This window comes from Anabas testudineus, chromosome 7 (assembly GCF_900324465.2).
Source record: "Anabas testudineus chromosome 7, fAnaTes1.2, whole genome shotgun sequence".
Lineage (NCBI taxonomy): Eukaryota > Metazoa > Chordata > Actinopteri > Anabantiformes > Anabantidae > Anabas > Anabas testudineus.
The window spans coordinates 20,598,115-20,620,034 of record NC_046616.1 but is presented as its reverse complement, the minus strand read 5'-3'; the positions used below and the strand labels follow the sequence as shown (position 1 = coordinate 20,620,034).

Genomic DNA, 21,920 nt, shown 5'->3' with positions numbered 1-21,920 from the left:
ATATTATATATATATATATATTATGGTGTTTAATGTTTTGATGTAGCTACTTAAATATAGAGGACAAAAAATGGAAAGGATTCACCTTATACTTATAGACACACTTGTACATCCCTGAAGGGACATGATGTATTCTCTAACCCCCTAAGCTAAACCTAAACTAAGATAATAAGAATAATTCTAAAACCAAGTCTTAACACTCAGCAACAGTACTTTGAAGGGGTCCAACCTCACTTTGTCTCACTCCAATGGTATAAAATTCAACATGGTCTTCAGACCACACAAACACACATACGCACATATTTTTCTAATGATTTTCAATGTTATGGACCAACCTTATCTACGTATTTTACCTGATTTAAATTACAATGTGTACAATATGACACCCTTAGACTGACGGTGGCGTAAGATGGTTCAAGATAGACAGAACAGAAATGGAAATTTAAATTATGCGATCAACGACATTATGAATTACAGTAGCCTATTTAAAGACTAAAGTCAGTGAAGACATGAAGCAAGTTTCAGGTGACTGCATCACACAGAACCTGAGTTAGTCAATGCCATGTCCACCATAGCTACATTGCCACTGTACATCTCTATCTAAAATTATTAACAACAAGATACCCATCTCTGACCATGATGTGGTCAGGAATCTGGCAACAAAGAGATAGTAAGGATACCTTGAGTCAAATTTATCTTCTCAAGATGAAACACCCTTGCACAATAAACTTTGTTGAATTTATGTATCAGGAACACAATTACTTTATTATTCAGTAGTCCATAAGATTAATTCCAGTAGTGTATGGCTGCGTTAACAACCTTAGAGTCCACAGAGCAAAAATGTATTGTTGTGCCCCTATTGATTCCCATTTTACATGCGGTATTCATGTAAAACTAAAATAATCAACAAAATAATGATTAGTTAACTTATAGAAGATTAACTGGCAACAATCTGGATAATGGATTGTTGGTTAAGTAATTCTTTGATTTATTGGTACCAATATAATGGATGCATTAATTCTTCCATTCCTGTACAATTATGCTGCTGCCAGTGGTCACATTGAAATAGTTTCCTTTAAACTGAGAGAAAACTGAAGCAATTTATTAAAATGTTACTGTAGCACAAATGAGCCACAAATATAAAACAATCAAGGTCTTAAACGTGATTGTGACACAACGTCCCTCTACAACATCAGGGCTTTCAGCTGCCCACCTGAGTGTGAGGCTGTATGTGGTTTTAAGCTTTAATAACTGTTGTTGATATGGCTTCCGTGCTCCCCAAACCATAAATATTTCGCTTGAGTTGACACTCTCCTCTGCCATGTTTAGCAGTTTAGCGGCGGCATTTACGGGTTTCTGCCACATGGTGACGCCATTTCACCCGAGAAGCCGAGAGCAGACCGCCACGCCTGTAGGCGGACCAGCACCGTCGTAGCCCGTATCGTCAGACCAGACATCGGATACAGACAACAACAGTGACAGATCAAGACCGCATTTCTGTTTGCGAGCAGCTATGGGTGTAGTCTAAAAAGTGGATACAGTAGCGCACCGCAATATACCTCGAAGTTTTATCCTCATGAAGGAGCTCCGTCCTGGCTGAGTTTGGGAGATGGGAGTACTCAACATTGTAGACCAGGTACGGTGAAAGAAAGCGCTCGGTGATTGTGCTGTGGCGCAGTCTATTTGCTGGGAGAAGGGCTGCTCTTGTGCGCAGCGCACTACGTCTTATTCGCTCAGCGGCTCGTTTTCACATTTAGCTCAGTGGTGATGCTTGTTTGTTGAAGTGAATATCGATATAATTCTTTGCATTTAGCGAAGCTCGGCCTCCGCACGTAAATGCATGGGCAGTAGGTGCAGTTGTGTAGGTCCTGCTCTGGGTCAGAGCCAGCTCTCTGTAGCAGGATGAGCTAGCTGGAGCCGTTTGGCTAGCTGACGTAAGTAGAGAGAAACGGGCCTGTAGGCCTCAGCCAGGGCTCAGTGTATCTGCTGGAAGGCAGCAAGGATCACAGTTACTAGATGCCCTAAACCCACCAAATCCAGCATTTAACACCGCGATAGCATATTTAACAGTTCCTCTGAATATTTAGTGGCTTTGACCGAGATTGGACATGCTTTGAGAACTTATAAGATTATACGAGTCGTCGCTCAGTATCAACCTTAACGTAATGTTTTTTTTTTTTTTTGCAGCGTTAGTATTGGGATAACTCGTATTTCTCTTTTGCAGCCTCCTCTGGTCCAGGCCATCTTCAATCGTAATGCTGAAGAAGTTCAACTATTATTGCACAAAAAGGAGGATGTCAATGCACTGGTATGTGTGAAGCACATTAAGTTATGGTGCAAAACGGGTTCTTGTGTTAAAAGAATTGGGGCCCGGAATATTAGCTTAACGTGAGTATAAAAGGTCATTTTCCACACGGTTGATTACGTGTTTAATCATACAGGACCAAGAGCGCCGTACGCCACTTCATGCTGCTGCCTGTGTGGGTGATGTCCATGTTATGGACCTCCTCATTGAGTCAGGTAAGTGAACTGCAAGCATTCCTCATACTGGGTTGTGTGTTAGAGATATATGATGCATGCTCCATCATCAGCACTGCAGCTAACCTCACTGTTAGTTCACTGTTCTGCAGTATCACTCTCACACCATTTTCATGACCCTTTGAATCATTTTTCTCCTCTCAGGTGCCAGTGTAAATGCTAAAGACCATGTATGGTTGACCCCGTTGCACAGGGCAGCTGCTTCCAGGAATGAAGTAAGCGATAAGCTATTACCACTTCAAATTACCTCACAGTCAGGTGAACTCCTGATTGTATTATGTTTTCACCCGCAGTGATTATGGTCATTTTGATTTATGCCTCAACATATTGCATTGACTGAGGACAATACAACTATGTCATATGCATGAAGCTCTTATGAATGCTTTCTTCTCCTCAGAGGGCAGTGGGTCTGCTGCTAAGACGTGGAGCAGATGCAAATGCAAGAGACAAGTTCTGGCAGACACCACTGCACGTGGCTGCTGCCAACCGTGCCACGCGTTGTGCAGAGGCCCTGCTAACCCAACTTAGCAACTTGAACATGGCAGACCGCACTGGCAGAACTGCCTTGCATCATGCAGCTCAGAGTGGATTCTTGGAGGTAAGATTTGGTTTTCATTTTAGAGATTTTCCTCAATTAACAAGAACGCGAGTGGTTCCTGTAAAACTTTATTTTCCTTGTTCTTGTTTTACAGATGGTGAAGTTGCTGCTGAACAAAGGGGCCAACCTGAGTGCCATCGATAAGAAGGAGAGACAGCCTATCCATTGTGCTGCTTATTTGGGTAAGCAAGTTTTTCTTTCTTGCCAGTGCTGCACAACTCTTAAGATAGCAGTAAAACTTTGTTATTAATGGTTATTTAAATCAAATGAGGAACAGTAACATAGGCAAGTTCTTCTGTCACACTGTGATAGTATGCACAACTGCACTGCTAAATCAATCATTTCTTTTGTCTTAGACACTGGTTCCCATTCTCTGCCAGCCTGAGACAAGTAGGCTAGTGTGAAAAAGAGAGCATCCACCTCTTTCCTTTTTTGTTTTTGACATATATACTCACCATATTCTGTTTAATGCACACCAGATTGAGAATGTTTAAAATAGATTGAAAATGTATAAACAAAATGTTTAAAAAAATCCATTGTATTTAAACCTCTTTTCTCCTTTTTTTATTTCCTGTAGGACATGTGGATGTTGTGAAGTTGATGTTGTCCCGTAGTGCAGATAAGAGCTGCAAGGATAAGCAGGGCTACACACCTCTCCATGCTGCTGCTGCAAGTGGTCACATCGAAATTGTAAAGTACCTACTGAGAATGGGGGCAGAGGTAAGTGATTTTCCAATACGTTTTATTATAACGCTGGCTTTCAACTTAGTCAGATGTGTCTGTTCTGTTATTTGTTGTATTAAATGCCAGTAGTTTCTTCTTTATCATGAGCAGATGAAATCTCATAGGAGGACTCTTATTTTAAGATTGCAGAAGCCTTCCTTTCAGGCAGCAGGCACCATCTGATCTTGTGTCATGTTTGTATTTTACTGTCAGATTGATGAGCCCAATGGCTTTGGAAACACTGCGCTCCATGTGGCTTGCTACATGGGGCAGGAGGCTGTGGCTACTGAGCTGGTGAACCATGGAGCTAATGTTAACCAGCCCAACAAGTGCGGGTACACCCCTCTACACCTGGCTGCTGTCTCCACCAATGGCGCCCTGTGTCTGGAGTTGCTGGTCAACAATGGGGCAGATGTCAACCAGCAGGTATCAATAATTATTTCACATTTGTCATTGCTGCAAAACCACATTTAAAATTACAGATAGTATTTAAGGGGTGTCTGTTTGGTCACTAAGGTGGTTATGGAGGAAAACAAAAGCCATTTCTATTCTTGCTTATTAAAACACTTTTCTCATACACGCATTTAGTTGTTAGACATTACAACATTATCATGGTATATGTGTAAATCAAGTACACAGGAAAGAAAATGCCCTAATGAGATCAAAGGATCATTATGGAACAAATCACTCTATTAGGCTGTTTTTTCTATTCCAAAAAATTTCTCACAAAAATACAAACTGTGTGGTCTGCTGGTTTTGTGATAATTTATGTAGTGGTGAAGTAAGAGCCCTTACCTAATTTGTGTTGGGTTTTTTTTTTGTTTGTAGTTGTTTTTGCTTTGTTTTTGTTTGCTTTTTTAAAAATTAATATCTAACACATGCAAAATATTTAAAACATGTAGCATACATCTTATGTACATCTTAGCTATATTTTGGGCTTGCTTACACAATGAAGATGCAGAAACCATTTCATCATTTTCTGAAACCTCCTCAAAACATCACATAAACCAGTCAGATACTGAGCTGTTTTACTGATCTTTGTGCTAAAAATCTAAGATGAAGAAATATGATTTTGTATTCTGCATTTTACAGAGCAAAGAAGGGAAGAGCCCCCTACACATGGCAGCCATTCACGGACGCTTCACACGCTCTCAGATCCTCATCCAAAATGGTAGAGATGCCTGTGCTGTCCTACTAGCCTGTTAGAATATGTTGGTGCTGGCTTTTCTTTCCTCCTAATGGGTCTTTAATTCTCTCCCTCTTTCCGTCAGGTGGGGAAATTGATTGTGTGGATAAGTATGGCAATACTCCTCTCCACGTTGCTGCTAAGTACGGCCATGAACTGCTGATCAGCACTCTGATGACCAACGGAGCAGACACGGCCAGGTATCGAGAAAACCTTAAGTGGTATTACTGATGGGTATAATAGTGCCATAATGGTGTAAAAAGGCACTAAAGCACAACCTTTAATATGAAGAAGCATTGATGTGTGTGTAATCCATCTAGTGAAACCGTCAGATTTAATGTTGGCTTATTTTTAATATTGACTGTCTGGTTACTAGCATTTTGTTTTTTTCCCCAGACGTGGGATCCATGGAATGTTCCCCTTGCACTTAGCTGTGCTGTACGGGTTTTCAGACTGTTGTCGCAAGTTACTCTCCTCAGGTTTGTCTTCATCCTTATACATTTACCCTCTTATTTATTTGATGTGTGTGTGTGCATGTGTATACATTTTGACAGCTGTTTGATCATTACCCTACAGGTCAGCTGTATAGTATAGTTTCATCAATGAGTAAGGAGCATGTACTATCGGCTGGTTTTGACATAAACACCCCTGACAACTTTGGGAGGACCTGTCTACACGCTGCTGCCTCTGGAGGGTAAGATGCAGAATCTGCTTTGGCACTAGAATATTAAAATGACCTAAAATGTTGTGTTATCACATCTGTTAGTCCAAATGAATTTTCGTATGGTCCTCTGTTTCTACAGAAATGTTGAATGTCTGAACTTGCTATTAAGTAGCGGTACCGACTTGAATAAGAGGGACATAATGGGAAGGTGAGTTCCCCCTTCATCCCTGATAGATGTCTGTATAATATTAGCTTCAATCATTTACTGACACTGTAGCAGTAATTATGTGTTTCCCCATATGCATAGCACAGGTGATTATATTCTGAGTGAATTTTCTCTTTTGTCCGTATTGTCCCGATAGAACACCGTTGCACTATGCGGCTGCTAATGGGAGGTACCAGTGCACTGTGACCCTGGTGAGCGCTGGCGCTGAGGTCAATGAGCCTGACCAGACAGGCTGTACTCCCCTGCACTACTCTGCTGCCTCCCAAGCCTTCAGCAGGTATACAAGCCAGCAGTACTTTGAAAGTGTGGCAGGAAGCCAGCAACTGTTTGTTTTATGCCCACTGCTAAGCATGAAATAATCTGAACCTAATCTAAACCAGCACACTGACCTAATGTACACATTTTATCTTGTCTTATTTTATTTATGTTCAAAATGTTTCACATTTTGTTGTTTTTAGAGCTGATCGTCATTTTTCTGGGAACCATCAGACCAATGAAGATGAGGCGAAGGAGTCGTACTTGTGAGTTTATATATTGTCTTTCCTTCCTATGTTTTCATATGACCAATGTGATTAGGGCTTAGAATTTAAACTGACTTAAAGTTTGTTTATATGTGCTTGAAGTTAAAGTTATTATTGTGTTTTTATTATTAGCTGTTTGGAGCATCTTTTGGACAATGGTGCTGATCCATCGATGGTCAACTCAAAGGGTTACAGTGCTGTTCACTATGCAGCTTACCATGGCAACAAACAGAACCTGGAGCTGGTATGTTTTTCTGAATCAGATCACAATACAACTTATTGCATTCATTAAACACTCACAAGTCAAAATAGAATGGCAGTAAATATTCACATACTCAATTAGTTGTTCATAAGAGCTATTGGTTACCATTTTTTTTTAATCGATTGCTTGTTTAAGTAATTTTCAAGTTAAAATCAACCAAACTTTACCTGGTTTAAGCTTCTTGTGTTCATGTGTGAGGAATTTGCTGCTTCTTTGAGTTTGCTGTTTGATGACATAAGTCTGCGTTCTGTGATTGACTTTTTTTTTCTGGTGTTTTAGAGTATAGCTTGTGTTTTGTTTTTTTTTTTTTTTTTTTTTTTTGATGATGATGATTAATTCTCCTTTACATAGTACAAAACCAATGAAAACACATCTTATTCTTTGTAAATTAAGTTAAATGTTGTTGTTTTTTTTTTAATTATTTCTTTTTTTTTTTGTTTTTAATCTTGTTTTTTTTTTTTTTTTTTTTTTTTTAGCTCCTGGAGATGTCTTTCAATGCACTAGGAGACATAGAAAGCAGTATTCCAGTTAGTCCACTGCATCTTGCTGTGAGTGTTTCACATTTATTCAACTCCTCGGTCAGTGTTGGGTATCAACCTGTATTCTTCAAAAAATGCAAAGTTGAGACTGACTTTCTCTTTTCTTTTAGGCTGATAAGGGTCACAGACAAGCACTGCATGTGCTGACAGAGACTGCAGCCTATGTGGACATACAAGATGCCGCAGGCCGTTCTGTCCTCTATTTGGCTGCTCAGAAAGGCTACGCCCGCTGTGTGGAGGTGCTGTTGGCGCAGGGGGCGTCCTGTCTCCTCAGTGACAACCGCCTCATGTGGACTCCAATCCATGTTGCAGGTAACTGTTGTCTGCTGCAATATTTCATGTTGCTGCATTGTTACCACCTTAAATGGAGTCAATTTTACATTACAAAAACTACACAAAACTATTTTAAAATGATTTCCATGTACTTTGCTCCACATCAGCTGCCAACGGTCACTCAGACTGCCTGCGAATGATGATTGATTATGGCGAGGAAGGGGATCTCACCAACGTGGTAGACAAATTTAGCCAGTAAGTTGCCAGTGAGAGTTTCTGTTAAAAGCATGGTTTCAGTTTGTACACAAAACATTTTGTTAAAGTGGCTTCCCTCATTCTAGGTCACCTCTGATGCTAGCTGTTCTGGGAGGTCACACTGACTGTGTCCTCTTTCTGTTGGAGAAGGGAGCCTTGCCTGATTCCAAGGACAAGAGAGGCAGCACAGCTTTGCACAGAGGGGTAGGCCAAAGATGGGGCGTCATATTTACAGTTACCACAATTGATTTTATTAGAGTTACTAGTTAGTATATAATATATTATTGTAATATTATACTTTGTTTACCTTAGTTAATATCAGTGGAAGTTCTCACATCACCTTGCTGGTCTTTACTTAGGCGGTGTTGGGCCATGATGACTGCGTGACAGCCCTGCTGGAGCACAAGGCTTCTGCACTGTGTCGGGACACCCAGGGTAGGACACCGCTGCACTATGCTGCATCCAGAGGCCACACAGAGATCCTGGCCAGTCTGGTGCAGGCCGCCATGGCAACAGACCCACAAGACAAACTGCTGGACAACAAACAATACACCCCGTTACACTGGGCTGCTTACAAAGGTTTGCTCAGTTTGACCAGCTGGAAATGGCTAATCCTAAAACCGAATTGTTGCCATTAGTCACTGTAATATCTGCTGCATGTATATAAAGCTGAGCTTGTTTGTTCTCAGGGCATGAAGACTGTTTGGAGGTTTTACTTGAATTTAAAACATTTATCCATGAAGAGGGAAACCCTTTCACCCCCCTGCACTGTGCTCTGTAAGTAATTAATTGGCCTAAGTGACCCTCTTGTACCATTGTGTGTCACAGCAAATTACTTTTATTAAAAAATAAAAATAAACCCATTAGATATGTTGAGATTAAATCAGCATTTCGTTAGCAATGCCATCTTGTTTAAGGATGAATGGCCACAGCGGTGCTGCAGAGAGGCTGCTGGAATCTACTGGGGTCCACATGATAAACACCAGAGATGCCAAAGGAAGGTAAGACTGATAAAGTTTATATTAATTTATGATTCAAAAAAGAATGTAACATAAAGGTCTTAGCTAGGTTCTGTTTGCCCCATTAAATCATTTTTTTTTTTAGGACCGTGAATCTTCTACTTAAAGCCTTTCATAGCTCCTGAAGCTTTAGCACTGGGATCTGACAGTAAATAGTTGTAACTGTATGTTTGTGTGTCTGTAGGACCCCATTACATACTGCTGCATTTGCTGAGGATGTCGCAGGACTGCAGTTGGTGCTTCGCCATGGGGCAGAGATCAATGCAGTGGACAAAAGTGGGCGCTCTGCTCTGATGGTAGCTGCTGACAAGGGACACAGTGGCACCGTGGGTGAGTCATACATGCGCTATTGTTGTTGAATTATCGTTTTGTTTTTTTACAATTCTGCTGTTTGTTACGTTCTAGGCTCAAATGGATCTGTTGTGCGTCTCCTCTGATTACAATTATCTGAACTGCAGTCACAGGAAATAAATATCTTTGTTTCTCTGTGTTGTCCAGCCATCCTACTGCACCGGGCCAAGGCTGATCTGACACTATTGGATGACAACAGGAACACTGCTCTGCACCTGGCCTGCAGCAAGGTAGGTATTACAATTACTCACTAGATTTTGAAGTCAAAGAAGTCACATCGGCATTGTTCTATTATAAATATAGTTTCTCTTTTTATATTGAACTGTTTAACAAAAAAAACAAACAAAAAAAAATACACTGAGCACTATATGGTACATTTTCTGGGATGGCTAGATAATTATACGCTGCCCATCCAAAAATAGTCTCACACTCCTATATTTTGTTTAAGGGCCTTTAGTTTTTATCACAGCATGCATTAACCTTGGCATTGTTTCGATAAGCTTTTGTAATGTCACAACATTTATTCCCGTCCAGAGTTGCATACATTTTTCTTGTACCATCTTGTATTGATGATGGGAGAGTCAGAGCGCTGTGCAAAGTCTTCTCCAGAACATCCCAAAGATTCTCAATAGGGTTAAGGTCTGGACTGAAAATTATGTGTCATGCTCTCTGAACCACTCTTTCACAATTTGATCCAATGAATACTTGCATTATTATCTTGGAATATGCCTGTGCCATCAGGGAAGAAAAAATCCATTGATGGAATAACCTGGTCATTCAGTATAGTCAGGGTCAGCTGAGCTCATTCTTTCAGCACATAACTTTGCTGAACCTAGACCTGACCAACTGCAGCAACCCCAGATCATAGCACTGCCCCCACAGGCTTGTACAGTAGACACTAGGCATGATGGGTACATCACTTTACCCACCTCTCTTCCTACCCTGATGCTCCCATCACTCTGGAACAGGGTAAATCTGGATTCATCAGACCACATGACCTTCTTCCATTGGACAGTTATTAATCCAGTTTTAGTAGTTTCATCAATCTCCTTAGATGTTTTCTTTGCTTGATTAATGCCGATAATTTGACCCTTCTGAAACATATTAACATCTTCTCCACAACCACCCGATGTGTGTTCTGACAAGGTTAAGTACAAAAATAATCATCAGTGCAATCAAATGGGAGACTCTTACCTATTTGCTTAGTTAAATCCAAATGGTGACTTTTTTTTTTTTTTTTTTTTTTGGGACGGGCAGTGTAATAGACCAAGGTTTTGTTTTGTTTTGTCCCTCAGGCTCATGAGATGTGTGCCCTGCTGATTCTGGGAGAGATCCACAGTCCCACACTCATAAATGCCACCAACAGTGCTCTTCAAATGTGAGAATCTTGTTGTTTTTTGCCAATAGACATTAAATATTTCTGGGCTAATTAAGTAATAGAGAATAAATATTTTTTATTATTTATTTTTATAACATTTGCAATTGTGCTGACGTTTATTTGAAAGACATTTTTCCTCATTCATACAAATCACTACACTGAAGTTTTGTTTATTGAAATTTTATGGTGTTTTTTACATGGCATAAGATTGTGTCACTTGGTGATGAGTAGGTCTGCCAGCTATCTCTAAAACTGTCCCTTGCACCCCTCCAGGCCCCTCCATCTTGCAGCACGAAATGGCTTGGCGACGGTGGTGCAAGCACTGCTGAGTAGAGGAGCCACTGTGTTGGCTGTAGATGAGGACGGTGAGACACCCCTAAACTCTCTTAACACCTGGTCTGAAATGGACTGGATGAGTTGAAATGGATTTAGATCATTCAAATGAATCGTGTCATGAACAGAATATGGGCCAACCATTTTCCCAGCACTCTATATTTTTGATTCCATTTCCTATCACCTAGCAGACTCAAAATTAGCAATTAGAGATAAATGGTGTATTCTTTGTTTATACCTGCATCAAAAACTGCACTCGAAAACTCTGTGTAGATCATTCTTTGTACATGTATGTGTGCACTTATGTGAGTTTATTCTTACCTGTCAGGCCACACCCCAGCTTTGGCCTGTGCTCCCAACAAGGACGTGGCTGACTGCCTGGCTCTGATCCTCTCTACCATGAAGCCTTTCCCCCAGCGGGACCCTTCGTCCTGCTCCTGCTCCTCTCCCACCGTCTCCCCCTCCCCGGGTCTCAACTTGCTGAAGCACTGTGGCATCACCGCCACCTGCGCCCCCCTGCCCAGCAACGGCCTCCACAACGGCTACGTCAAAGATCGTCACGGTGCACCAGTTGGCCTGGACGGGTGTCTGTCTGAGTGAGCGCCCCCCTCAGTCAGCTGCAATCACCATCATCACCACCAGGGGGCGACTCCCTTTAACATGGCCAGGAGGACCAGGAGAGCGCCCACCCACATGTCTGTTCTCTGTGTATGTATGTGTTTGTGCGTCAGTGTATGCGTGAGTGTTTGGTCTTCTCTTGAGGTGCAGTCAAACCTAATATGCAATTAGATCCCATTCCTCCATCTCCTAGTAGTGCTTAATATGTAGAGGCGGATTGCTCTACAAGGTCACTGATGAAGTGTGGCATCCAAAACAAACACTAGCAATCTGGCCATCTCTAAATCATTTAACCCTTTAAAACCATGTTGACATAATTATATAACCAACATCTAAGAGCATGGAAATCTCTCTGTATCCTCAACTGTCCTCATATCACTCAGTATAAAAGTCATATCATGTTTAATCGGTTGTAGTGACCTTGTAGAGGAACATACAGCCTTCCCAAAAGAATGATCAAAGAGTTTCTTTGTTTGATTTTTTTTTCTCTTTTCTTTTTTTCTTTTTTCAAATTTTGTCTGTTAGCCTAGATTTTTATGAAGGAACCACACAGAGAAAAGCTAAAAAATTTTTGCTTAAGTGAGTGCAATGCTTGTGTACTACAGTACAATCCGAAATTTGGAAAAAGGGTCACAAAGATAAGATAAGTTAATTCCATAGTGTACTTTAAACGTACAGCCTAGGGTTGTTTGGCATTTTAAGATAATTTGGTAATGCTGCTGAATACGTTAGCGTGTCTCCTTCCAAAGGAGGGTCACGTGTGGGTCAGCATTGTAACATCGATTTGTTCTTAATGCTGACTTCATGTTTTAAAGATGCTAAATAAGTGTTTGTTAAGCTAGAATGTTTCTAAGCATATAAGTTATGACCAAAGTTGATCAACACTACTATGGCTATAAATTATTTATTTGAGATGAACTGTACTGTATAGAGAAAGACAATAGATCTTGATATACCTCGTCAACTCGTTTAGCAGCTGCTTCATCTTCACCCAGGGTCCGTAGGCCTAACGTTCTCTGTTTATAGGACTAGAGAACTACTGTAGGATAGTGACTGACTGAGGCCTTGTTTATTTCTAGATGAAGGCTTTACTAGTAATATCTGCCAACAACACCTCATCAAAGCATCATATATCTGAGCACATAAATGAACAAGCCATTTCAATTTATTTCCCATCTTTTTAACAGTGTTTTCGTTTTTTGTTTTGTTTTTGTTTTTTTGTCGTTTTTTGTTTTATTTTTGAATTCGAATGGCCTAGTTATCGAAAGAGAGCAATCTTTTTTTTCTTTTTCTTTTTTTTTTTTTTTTAGGCACTAATGATGTTTTTTTATTCCTTGTGTTTCAGAAGTTGAACCTGCCATCAGCATTGTGGTTTTTACAAGCTCTCACTAAAAATAAGTATTTCTTGGAGCTGGTGAACTAGTCTTAAACATCGAATAGCTTGTATCTCAACTTCTCGGTGTTTAGCTCTGATCAGTTATTGCAACTGAAAGTCAGAGTGAGAGTATTGTCTGCTATTTTTACTGGGCAGTTTTCAAGCAATATTTTTCTTTGGGCCTTTTCGTTTAACGTTATTGAATAGACAATCACTGTCACAAGGGCTTTTGTTTCCCTGGAATGTGTTTGATTTTTCTTTATTTTACTTAATTTTTTTTGTTTTGGTTATTTCATGAAAAATTACCTAAAGACTAAACGAATGGCTCTGTGTGCCGGGCATTTTACTGTCAGTGTCAACACAAATGCACTGGATTGCCTTTATGGCATCTCATGAAATGCCTTTTGACCCATGCCTTCCGTAACACATCATTTCAGTTGGAATGCGTAATGGCAGAGTGTGTCAAGCCCTGAGACTGATTATCTTTCCACACGTTTGATAGCAGCGACATTGAACTGCAGTTACGCCGTAATATCTCGTGGAAAACATTGCCCGACGTATCTTTATGTCCTGGCATTATCAATGATTAGGGAGTTGAGACACCTTATAGAAGCAAATAGGGCTAAAAGGAAAAGGAGAGGGATCTTTGCTTAGGCCAATACCTGTTGTTTAGATTTCAGGAATAGCAGATATCCAAATATGTGCTTTTTTGTGTTCTTTTTTTTTTTTTTGTTGTCTCCTCATCCCATTTCTGGTACTAAGCATACTAAAGATGATTGTATAGGACCACTAGAGCTGTTTGTGACTTTTAGATGTTATATCTATGGTTTTTTTTTTTTTTTTTTTCTTTCAACCATCTGCTGGTGGCAAAATTACACTGAGTCAGATTGTTTTCATTGGCCTAATAACTTCATATCCACTGGTAATGAAGTGGCACAATTGCACACATTAGTTGACTGGATGAAAGATGAGGACCTAGACTAGGCTATGTTGTTTAAAACCCCTGCAAAAAGTCTTTCACGTTGTTGTATTTTACTTGACTTGACGAAAACTGACATTGAGTCCATTTCAGAGCTGCGATTTCTCAGAGTTAGTTTTGTAGATTTGTTGTTGGCATTTCAATTGACCTCCATAAGTGACCGAAACGAAATGGAACTAATTGGTGACCCCTCCCACTATCTTATATTCTGTTGCATAATTTATACGTTTCAGGACAGTTATACTACTAACAGTTACATTTTTGTTAATACTAGGTATAGGTACATATTTTTTTGCAATCTCAGGATCTGTGCTGAAGCAGCAGGCAGTATTTATTAATCCAATCAGATCTCTGCAGGACGATTATGTCTACAGTTTTTTTTTTTTGTTTGTTTGTTTGTTTGTTTTTTTGATGAGATGTTCCATAATTGAATTCTTTTAAACCCTAATCTCACAGCACTTAATTAGATAGTCAAGCACGGACTTTAGTACATTCAGGTTCTAAATGTGCAAAATAGAGCAGATGTAATGTATGTACTTATGTTTACATGCATATGTGTTGCTGCTGAATACAGGAAGGTAGGGTTGCAAAAAATAAGCAAAGGCTGCATCAAAATTGTACTCTAACAATGCATTATTTAAAAAGCACTTCAGGACAGTGTCCACTGCCCACTGACATTTTTTTATTTGCGTGTCGTCTCTTTCTGGGCAGCCGGCCCAACAAAGTGACAAGGTTACAGTACCCAGCCTACTGTTAAAAATACAGACTCTGGTCTAAGTCACTTAACCCAGTGATTCAACAGACCCCTCAGGCAGGCTCCTCAAAATAGTCTACATGCTCTCTCTGCCATCTGTAGGTGCTGTCAGACCGGTCTGTTCGGGCAGGGATTTATTTTTTTCTCCTTTTGTAATGTCTCTATCTGACCAGTAAATGGAGCCATTGATCCTTGTAACTATAGACATTGTAACTGATTTTTTTTTTTTTTTTTTTTTTTTCACAGTATTCGTATACATGCGTTTTTTGTTATTTTTTTGGTGTGTGTTCCAGTGATAAACTGAGTGATTGTACAAGGAGCTAGATCACAACTTTATTATGGTGAAAGATTAAACAAATGGAGCCTATACAATATATTTGGAGTCGGAAAGCAATGAAAGGTCCAATTGTAGCAATAGAGAGTGTGTGTAATAGCGTGCAGCACAAATATTGCACTGCCATCTGTTTAGGCCAATTCAGAAAATCATAGCATAAATGCCAATGGAAGATTAAAATGCGGGTGAGATGTTATACACTTTGGTCACAAATAAGGCCTGTTTGCCAAAATGTGTTGAGAGGGGTACCTCTTAGTAAAGCAGCAATGGATTTATGCATATGTTTACAGTCTGACCATCAAATCTGAGCCATGAATTTTCTGACTGAAATGAATGTAGGGTCAGTTTAGAGCAGGACAAATTTGCTTTCTCCCGACTTTAAACTTGCTCTTCATTTGTCTTGCATAAATATGATTATACAAGTAGCATGTAATAACCTAAATCTCTACATATTATACAGTATGTGTAGTAGTCTTCCTGCATTGAGGGTCTGGAGAGTGTGTGGTTTTTTTTTTTTGTTGTTGTTGTTGTTTTGTTTTTTGGCATTAGTTTTGGAATATAGGCCTGGTGTCGTGTATTATCATTCTTCCCTTTACACATTAGTGTGAAGTGTAGCTGACAAGGTAAACAGAGGACACGAGTACAGATGAATTTAACATTGATGTTCATCCATTCCATTAAGATTGCCTTACCGTACAGTAAAACAGGAGGGACGGGGGAAAAAAAGGTCTGCAGTAGATATGATCACACATACTCATAAATAGCCTATATTTGACAAAAATGCACCTAAGCTACACCCATTTAGTGCCATAGAAACCTTTATTTGCCTTTAGACATAAATCATATTTACTCGGTCAGTAACTTATTCAGGCGTAGGCAGGATTATTAAATTTTTGTGTTTGAAGCTGCATGTCTTTTCACCAGTTATACTAGTCCAAGAACAACAATAACTATTTGCATGTGATATTAGTACTTAAATGAAAGTATTCTGTTAAAATTTGATGTTGGTAGAAGTCTTTTATAATTGGACATTTTTGGGACAACACAGTTAGTCCCTTTGGTATTGGCAAAGCAATCCCTAGGTTGAGTGTAAGATGGTTTATAATATGTGTGTTAACAAAAACAAAAAACAAAAAAATTTTGATGTCCAGAAAAAAAGCATGGTATATACAGTATAGAATTGATTTGCCTCAATGGATGTCTCGGTTCTTACTTGAAGTAAATGGCAAAGTTCAATTCAACTCTCTGATCCACTGTTGAGCCTTTTGCCTTAAAAGCAGAAAATGGAAACGATACCTGGCAGCACCTGAAGAGTTGCATCACTTGTGTTATGCTATGTGGCTGGATTGCTACTAAAGTGTTTGGCTAAAATTTGTTTGGTCTTACAAACGTCTCTGGGTGTCGAGAAGCACACAAGTCAGTTGGGGTAGCACATAGCTCAAGGTTGCCATGGTGCAGAGATTGTTGTGAAAGGTTATAAGATATCGCCATATTTGCCACTGTGAATGAATGAATTCAGAATTCACTCGTAAACAATCATCTTTGGCTTCTCCGTTATATATAAGCCAAATGACACTGGGGATCAAAGTGGTGTACCTCAAAAAAAAAATATCGAAAAGGAAATTCTTATGAAAAATGCTTGTACAGCTATGCTAACAAAGAGTTAAAATCTTGTGATCCATCTTGTCGTTGGTAGTGTAATTCTGCTTAAACCAGCCTAAATCAGAGATGCATCTACTCGGCAGAGTTAGATTAGTGTTGGCAGATGTCTCATGTTTCCTACCTTACAAAGCGGCAGCCGACTGCACCTTGTACTTTTTATTGGACCTGCAGTTTTACCTCATCAGTGATCTTTTGCGTGATGACGCTGACATTGATCCTCTGCGATTTTCCTCTTGTTTTTCCTAATGCCAGTCGTGTAGATTTTTCTCTTATAGCGTGTGAGTGACTTTTAAATATATGCATGTCGAACCTTAACATGCACAAGTCAGTTTTTTTACAACACAAAAGCATAGTTACCGCATCTGAACATGTATCACTTCATTACAGCCATCAGATGAGTCAATTATCTGGTGAAGGGTACGGTCTAATATAAGGTGGGAAATGAAGGTAGCTATAAAACTTTACCTCTTTGAGTCAAAACAATACAGTTTCACTGTATGACTAATGCTAGTTTGACAGCCTTCCCCACCTGAACACTTGGTTATGAATCCCCCCACCAATAGGATCTGTGTAATATGGAGCACAGTGGTGGCATGGTGCCTTTTATTTGTTACTACCAAAAGGTACGGTCTTCCATTTGTATTTCCCAGAAGCCTTATAATGGGAAACAGAAATTACACTGAACGTACACAACTACAGTAGATAGGCTCCTTCTGAGCGTGAATATTTCAACCATATGTGATCCGGGTTATTTAAAAGAAAAAAAAAAAAAAAAAAACTTGAATAGCTCTGGATTTCATGATGCGTTTCCAGTGACTCAGTGCTCCCTTCAGGTGGCAGAATAAATTGCACATCACTGATGAGATTTAGGGCACATCAAACACTGAGTGAGTGGGGATCAATAGCACGTAAGCACAAATCCAAAGAAGGCACCTCGGGGCTCAGTTGGCTCCCAGCACCAAGGAGTGAAGGAGCCTGTAGACCAAATTTAGGCAACAGTCTGAGGATTAAACATCCAACTCCAGTGTGTGCAGAAAACATGAAGTTTGATTGTCAGCAACACATTAACTGTAGAAAGACCAGAGTGTGGGATTTCAGAGCTTCTGATTGTTCTCATCAGCTCTTTGGTATTCATCGAAGATTAGTAACTTCACAATGCAAGCAAAGTTGTGAACTGATGCGGTACCTACGTTGAAGATCAAGTTTAGGCGAGCCGTTTGTAGTGACTGTGTTGCAAATTGATTGTGGAGATTGTTTTGTGTTTTTTAGGCTAAACTGACTACAAGTAGGGTTGCAGTAGTAGCTGTGTGCAGTGTTAATAACAGTGTGATCATACTTTAGAAGTGACGTAACATTTTGTTGTCTTACTACGACATTAAGGCATGAATCATCTTCTCAAGCTGACCTCGGTTGAAATAGACAAAAGATAAAAGTGCAATAACCTTTTGTTTAACATTGCTTCCTCAGTTGAATAAGATATTTAATTTGCCCTTTTTTTGTTAACACCAAAAGTCACTTGTCTGTAGCAAATGAAGGATTTCAAGTGATCCTGTTGTTTGTATTCGGAGAGGTGGCGTTTGATAGTGGAGTGTATGATATTCCATTTTTAAAACTGTGATCAAAATCCGACTTTAAAAAGCTGCCTGCTCAGAGAAATAACCATGCACAAGTTGACCAATCGATTGGAGTAGGTGCATTAGTTTTCTTTGTTTTGTTTTGTTGTTGTTTTTTTGTCCTTTTTGTTTTTCCTTCTTTTTACGGTTGGATTTTGATGGTATTGTAGTGTGGACTTCTCGTTTATAGTCGGTAGACAAGTTAATTTGCATGTGTAGATGTGTATATGCATCCCCTTCCTCCTTGAATGAAATGTTTTCTCAAAAATATTTAGACCTGCTGTTAGTGACGTATGCGGATAAAAGGAAATATGAAATGCCTTATATTTGTTTTCAATGTTGAGCATTAAGGGTCTCTACATGTCCCTCCCCTTTCCAGCGTGTAGCCTAAAGTTGTACAGTCAAGAAACTCATAACATTTATATCTACTGTATAGCCTATGTGTTTTCAGAATTTGTTACTTGGAGGTCCTGTGATTGTGGTTTTAGAGAAACATTCCCCTTGAAAGTGCCGTTTGTTTTCACCAGCAGAAGATGTGTCTTTGGGTGGGGGGGAGGAAATGTATTTAAACGAAGGAAGACAAATGTTCCAAACACTTCCCAGTGTTTACTGTTGATCCTGTTGAACTGAATGACAGAACGTACCTGTGCAGGTGAAATAAGGCAGCAGTCTTCTGGTGGAGCACCTTATCGACTTGCTCCTTCTGTGAGCCCGCCACAGAAGTAGACTCACATGAGGCTTGATTACTCTAAAGCAGAGCCATATCAGAGAGAGAATTTGCCCATTAGGAGCCCCCTTGAATGTGCTACTAGGAATAGCCTACTGTAGGAAAGGATGTGTATTTGCATGTTTTGTGATATTTTAGTAGTGGTAGTCCCTTTTCACTTTTTATTTTTTTGTTTTGTTTGTTTAGTCTGCTTCAGTCTAGATGTTGCCACATGATTGCAACTTACAAGCTATTAACGGTCCTCTCACAGCTGGACTTGAAGCAGGCATTGATCTGCTGCCGAGGCAGCCTTCACTGCAAAAGTAAAAGAAGAGATGATAGATAACGGTTTGTCTGTTTTACTCTGAGTGGCTTACCTGGGGAAATACAAAGGAGCCCTTATCGTTAGTGAAAGGACTCTGAATGTGTGATGTGATGAGTTACAATCAAATAGTTTCACAGTGCACCTTCACAAAAAAGCAAATAAAAACAAAAAAAAACGTTGGCTCGTCCATCCAACATTCCAAAGTTGATTTCATTTTCCACAGTCCTGTCCCGCTGATTGAGGAAATCTTTTTTGCTTTGCTGGTGAATGAAGTGGGCGTGTGCGTAAATGACAGGGTTCCCTATTTAGCCTAACGCTGATTACCTCATTTACAAATCTGCAAATATACAACTCTACTGTGTGTAAAGGAGTCAGTGCCATCACCAGCAGTGTGGTCTCTAGACCTGTGATGACAACAGGACCAATGAAGTTACTCTGTTGAAATTAGCCAATTTTAAAATACGACCATTTGGGGAATATAGGGTTCAGACACCATTCAGATTTTTTTTTTTTTTTTGTAAGGCCAAGTGCGGCCTGCTAAGATTTCTTCAGTTAGTAATTTACTACAGCTGCTACCCCAGTCAGCGCCAGGAGCCATCAGGAAAGCTGCAGTTGTCTTAATATGGTAGTAAAATTGATATTGCACATAATTTTACAAAAAAAAAGGGGGAAAAAATTACTTTACAGTTGTTACACACCGCTCCCGAAACATTGACTGGAATAGCAACTGCTTTGCACTAGCATGGTTCAAGAAGTCGAGCCAACGCCTGGTGTATCTCACCATTGTTTAAGTGAACGATCATGTTAGCATCACTGGCTGTTTTTTCAGTAGCATTTCTCCTACCTCCTTGTTTTGCAGCGTTGAGTATTGTTTGTCTCTCCACCTGTTCTGACTAAAAGAGGAAAAAAAAAAAAGTATCACAGTACGGGAATACAGATTTATCATAAGCAATGGTAGTTATACATTTAAAAAAAAAAAGTGTGCTTGGTTGTGCTGTATGTGTATATGTCTATTTGACGTTGAAAAAAAATATTTATGAGAAGCATTTATACGACAAAATACCACTGGAATGTGAAGCCAGACAATGTTATGATGCAGATTATGATGATAGTCTATCCCCTTTAACATTCAGTGGCGAATGGTCAGAGGAATCATCTTTTAACAAATGAATAACCATGATTTTTTTTTTTCTTTTTTTAGACACCTTTTTTTGTTGTTGTTTGGTTTCCTCTTGTGCATATACTTCCCTGTCTAGCCCTATAGCGTAGAATATTTCAACGTTTACAGCTTCATTCTGGGTCAGCCATCGTTTGCCCCGCAGTCCACAAATACCACAGGTCGTCTCTAGAAAGACAGTAAGGTGGATTTGTAATTCTGTGTGAGGGCGAGTTTTAGCCCATCGAGCCGTATGCCTTCGAATTCATCTTCCCACTCCAAACCAAATTCTGCTACGTAGGTGTCTGTCTCCGCACTGCCCTGACATTTTACATTCAGTTTGACTACAAGGGGTACAGGGCAAGGTGAAAGGTTTGAGGTTTTCTGACCAGGCACTCCCAACAACCCCCCGCCCCTCCTCCACACCCACCTCCCCTTACCCCATCCATGCCCACTCCAGGACAGGACCAGCCCGCTCCCTATCACCAATCCCACTGTGTTCACCTAAACCTCAAGCCATTCATATTTCTGTTTTAGGTTTTAGTTGGTCTTTTTTTTTTTTTTTTTTTTTTTTTTTTTTGACAATGCAATCCTGAAAGCACTTTGCCTTGTTATTCCTTTGTGTGAACATGTGAATGATAATTTGTTACAAAAATGTTAAATATGTAAAAGATCATTCACTGTTTTGGAAAAACCTGCATCTGTCTTTCTGACGTTAAAAGGAAAAAAAAAAAACAATTTAGTGACATTAAAACCTGAATCTATTTTATAAAATGTTTGCTGCAGCCAATTGGTCTTGTCATTCAGTATTGTGGCTTAGGGTTGTTTGTGTTCAATAAAGTGCTATTGCTAAATATTCTAGAGTCTGGAGTGTTTTTTGTCCAACATTTTCTAGGTACATACTGTACATGTCATGCTCATGTTTTAATATTGATTTGGTTAAATACTCTGGAATAGCCAGGGGGCTTTACAATTTATAACAACGGTTTGACATGTGTATTTAACATAGGTGTTGATTGAATTCATCATCATTTGAATGAGAAAACCATCTTCCTTTGTCTGTTGAGTTGTTTACTTTGTCAGACACGAGGAACCGATGTATAGTAAATGAAGACAAGCACTTGATTAGATTAACAGTGTTTGTTTGGTACTGCTGCAAGGCATGCCTCAGACCAAAATAAACTGGACGTGAAGTACCCGCCATTATTGACAGTACTGGAATACTTCTCAAACACCACTCATATTACTTGCACACAAAAAAAGACAACAACGTAAATGAGAAAGTAATTTAGACCAGTGTTTACTGGTTATACATCAGCTGTTGACACTACCATTGCCTGGGCCTGGGTTTTACTTTAAAGTAGAGGGTGGATACGCATGTGACATGAAGACCATGCTCTAGAGTCAACCAGGTAATACAATATGCTTTGGTTATTGCTTTTTTATGTGCACAAAGATCTGACAAGGTCACAAAGAACAAAACACAAAGGAGGTCTTTGTGTTAATTGTTTTCTAGATGAACTAATGTTAAG

The 21,920-nt window shown here is 39.6% G+C and overlaps 1 protein-coding gene across 2 annotated transcripts; it reads left to right on the top strand.

Moving 5' to 3' along the window:
- The first annotated feature begins 1,474 nt into the window (after positions 1-1,474).
- Positions 1,475-21,244, top strand: ankrd52a (ankyrin repeat domain 52a). Of its 2 annotated transcripts, XR_003299268.1 has the most exons (29): positions 1,475-1,636; positions 2,225-2,308; positions 2,442-2,520; positions 2,683-2,753; positions 2,936-3,136; positions 3,231-3,318; positions 3,714-3,856; positions 4,073-4,285; positions 4,952-5,030; positions 5,131-5,245; positions 5,442-5,524; positions 5,622-5,739; positions 5,849-5,917; positions 6,072-6,212; positions 6,394-6,456; positions 6,589-6,700; positions 7,195-7,266; positions 7,368-7,569; positions 7,698-7,785; positions 7,872-7,989; positions 8,145-8,364; positions 8,475-8,562; positions 8,703-8,786; positions 8,989-9,134; positions 9,303-9,385; positions 10,451-10,533; positions 10,807-10,898; positions 11,195-11,574; positions 12,830-21,244. XR_003299268.1 is itself a non-coding variant. In XM_026367725.1 (28 exons), exons 1-28 carry the CDS (start codon positions 1,610-1,612, stop codon positions 11,464-11,466), a joined length of 3,234 nt encoding a protein of 1,077 aa, XP_026223510.1. In that variant the 5' UTR covers positions 1,475-1,609; the 3' UTR covers positions 11,467-21,244. The 2 variants fall into 2 exon arrangements, 1 of the variants encoding a protein (XP_026223510.1); XM_026367725.1 differs by having other exon boundaries at positions 11,195-21,244.
- Positions 21,245-21,920: the final 676 nt, after the last annotated feature.